The sequence below is a fragment of the Phycodurus eques genome, chromosome 6, assembly GCF_024500275.1.
Source record: "Phycodurus eques isolate BA_2022a chromosome 6, UOR_Pequ_1.1, whole genome shotgun sequence".
Classification (NCBI taxonomy): domain Eukaryota; kingdom Metazoa; phylum Chordata; class Actinopteri; order Syngnathiformes; family Syngnathidae; genus Phycodurus; species Phycodurus eques.
The window spans coordinates 12,597,525-12,600,474 of record NC_084530.1 but is presented as its reverse complement, the minus strand read 5'-3'; the positions used below and the strand labels follow the sequence as shown (position 1 = coordinate 12,600,474).

Sequence of the window (2,950 nt, the reverse complement as noted above, 5' to 3'; positions counted from 1 at the left end):
TGACAGCTGAAGGGAAAATAAAACTTTAAAATCCACTTGATAGTTCGTTGTTCTGGTCAGGTTTGGAGATTACGTCCATAGCAGCTCCACGCCAGCAGATGTCGCTGCTGTTACTTTTGAGTGGTTCATTGACAGCAAGTCAGCTGGTACGGAACCGGATGCAGCGTGTCGTTTCTCTGATCGAAGGAAGATCGTTCAGGCAAAATGTTGAGAATCACAATTCGGGCTGACATAAGTACTCTTTGGGTCTTGTTCTGGATCACATATTCTCAGTTTTTGGCCGTGTCCTCCGATGACATAGTGGTGGCATGTGGGGGATTTGTGAAGTCCGACGTTGAAATCAATTACTCATTGATAGAGGTAAGTGCAAATGTCCCTGTTTAGCTAGCCGCCTGCTAGCTAAGCGGCGTCTACAATTCGTACCGGTATGCAATGGTTGCAATAGATCGTAGATATGTGACTCGGTTTTAAGCCTCAAACGTATCAGTGTAGAGGAGGAGAACGCGGAGCACAAGGCGCTCGAGCTAATCTCAGCTCGTTGACAGGAGATAAACCGTTGGGTCAATTAGTGACATTAACTTTTCCCAACTGACTGATACGACGTTCACACACGTCGCCCCCTTCCTTTTCCACACTGCTTTACAAAGAGTCACATTGGGGGGTAAAAAAAAAAAAGAAGTCACATTGTGCCATCAGAGGTTTTGCTTTGGGACTAAGTTTGTACTTCATATAAAATTTGAAACTGTTATTTATTTTTTTGTACAGATCAAACTCTACACCAAACAAGGCTCCTTAAAATACCAAACTGACTGTGCTCCAATTAATGGCTACTTTACGATTCCACTTTATGATAAGGTAGGAAATACTCACATTGGTATTCACTTCTTTTATATACTAATGATACTTATGTACGTTTTTTGTTGTTTCTGCAAAGGGAGATTTTGTTTTAAAGATTGAACCTCCCCTTGGGTGGAGCTTTGGTAAGAGCTGCATTGTTACTTTCTCAGCCAGATATTTTTTTATCCATAGTGGTAATTTTAGACTTATTTTTTTGATGTTTTCTTTTACATTGACCAGAGCCTACCAGTGTCGACCTTCATGTAGATGGCGTCACTGACATATGTACAAAAGAAGAGGACATCAACTTTGTTTTCACTGGTTTTTCAATATCGGGAATGGTGAGTTTTTCTTACTCTCTCAGCGGGCCTCATTCACTAACAGTGTGTAGTGACGCATATTTGACGCACGTATCTTTGATTAATCAAAATTGTAATGCTCTTGTATGTAAAAGATGACACAGTTGCTGATGCACAACAGTGACTTTATTACCAAGAGCAGTAACAGAATGCACATTCATATAAGAATTGCTATCGTTTACCTCTGGTGCTTAAGCACTCCACACACGGGCTCCCTCAGTTGAGCCATCGTTCAAGCTTAGAAGTCCCTACTTTGGTATTTGATCTGAAATGTTCCTTTGCATTTTCATCAAATTTGCTATTCTCAGCAGAAATTTTCCTTAGGTTCTTTGCATTTCCATCGTTTTGTTGACATCACAACCACTAATCACCAGGCTCGCCCTTAACGGCCTATACTCATAGCCAAAAATACAATATTGTCGTACTTCAATTTGTTCGTACCCTGCAAACAAATTTAGAACCTCCTCAGACAATGCTTACACACAAATAATGAAGGCTCAGCTTTCGAAAAATCATTAAACACACATCTTTAGCCATTACACTCAACGTATTGAAACTAACAGTAACTTATAAAAACTGTAACGATAATAACTGCAACTGGGAATATGCTAATGAGTGGACTAAATGTTATAATTAACCGTGAAATGTACACTACTCATCACTTTCACCCTCGTTCGTTTTAAGTGCTAGTATGTGCTTTATGTGCATGTATGTGTGTCTGTATCCGTCGCTGGCAGGGTCTTGCCAGTGGTCATTCAACGAGCTACAGGTTGCGCGAGTAATCTGAAAAGCGATCTAACCGCTTTATTCCGGGTTTTACTGCGTTCACGTAATTTTTATTACCGTTTTATACCAAACTGATGACGTAGAACACCTTTCCTAGTTTATCCATGGCTTTGAAGTTTTCGTATTGACCAAGTAGTACACATGCTACAAATCTCGAATATCGTTTCCCAAAATTTACAGTTGACAAACGACCGTCAAAAACATCAATGGCGAGTAAGTTGTTATTATAAATCTCAAATTTTTTATTCTGTGTTTCTGCCAAATGTGATTTAAATTGTTTATCTGTGCCCTGCGATTGGGTGGCGACCAGGTTGTACCCCGCCTCTCGCCCGAAGATAGCTGGGATAGGCTCCAGTATGCCCGCGACGCTATTGAGGATAAGCGGTACAGAAAATGGATGGATGGATTCACGCACAAATTTTTCCGTCCTGTCGCTGGCATGGTCCCTAGTGACGTAACGCTGACCGGCATATGATAGCGCATATTTTCTGTCATTGCCAATGCTAATTTCACAAAATTTGTCAACTAAAAATGCCTCTTTAGTATGCTATATTTATTCCGAATCCTTACAATGTATTTTAACAACTTATGCAGTGTTTGTTTATTTTCTGCACATAATTTGTTTTGTCTCTGCATTTGTACACATTTCTGAGTGAATGAGGCCCAATGTTGTTTTCATTGCACAGGTCTTGAGTAAAGGCCATCTCCTTGGCCCAGCTGGAGTAGAAGTGAAATTGAGTCATACTGGAACAGACAAGAAACTCCAAACTGTCATCACCCAGCCTGGGGGAGCGTATGTGGCTTCAACATTTTTAATTAGTCACAGGTTTACACTTGTGATCCTGAACTGATGTAATATGAGCTGTCGTTTCCCCTGCCATTCTTTTAACACAGATATAGCTTTCACAAAGTGCTCCCTGGAATATATGACATCATTGCTTCCCATCCTTCCTGGATTCTGGAGCAGG

The 2,950-nt window shown here is 40.6% G+C and overlaps 1 protein-coding gene across 4 annotated transcripts in view; it reads left to right on the top strand.

Moving 5' to 3' along the window:
* The first annotated feature begins 175 nt into the window (after nucleotides 1-175).
* Nucleotides 176-2,950, top strand: part of nomo (nodal modulator) — a 34,623-nt gene continuing 31,848 nt past the window's right edge. For all 4 annotated transcript variants that reach the window (XR_009768709.1, XR_009768710.1, XR_009768711.1 and 1 more), the window contains exons 1-6: nucleotides 176-360; nucleotides 766-855; nucleotides 935-980; nucleotides 1,078-1,178; nucleotides 2,669-2,775; nucleotides 2,877-2,949. Coding sequence is in view for 1 of the 4 variants with exons in the window: in XM_061678536.1 (XP_061534520.1) it covers nucleotides 205-360; nucleotides 766-855; nucleotides 935-980; nucleotides 1,078-1,178; nucleotides 2,669-2,775; nucleotides 2,877-2,949 (573 nt within the window). In the remaining 3 variants the exon portion in view is untranslated. The remainder of the gene's footprint in view (nucleotides 361-765; nucleotides 856-934; nucleotides 981-1,077; nucleotides 1,179-2,668; nucleotides 2,776-2,876; nucleotide 2,950) is intronic.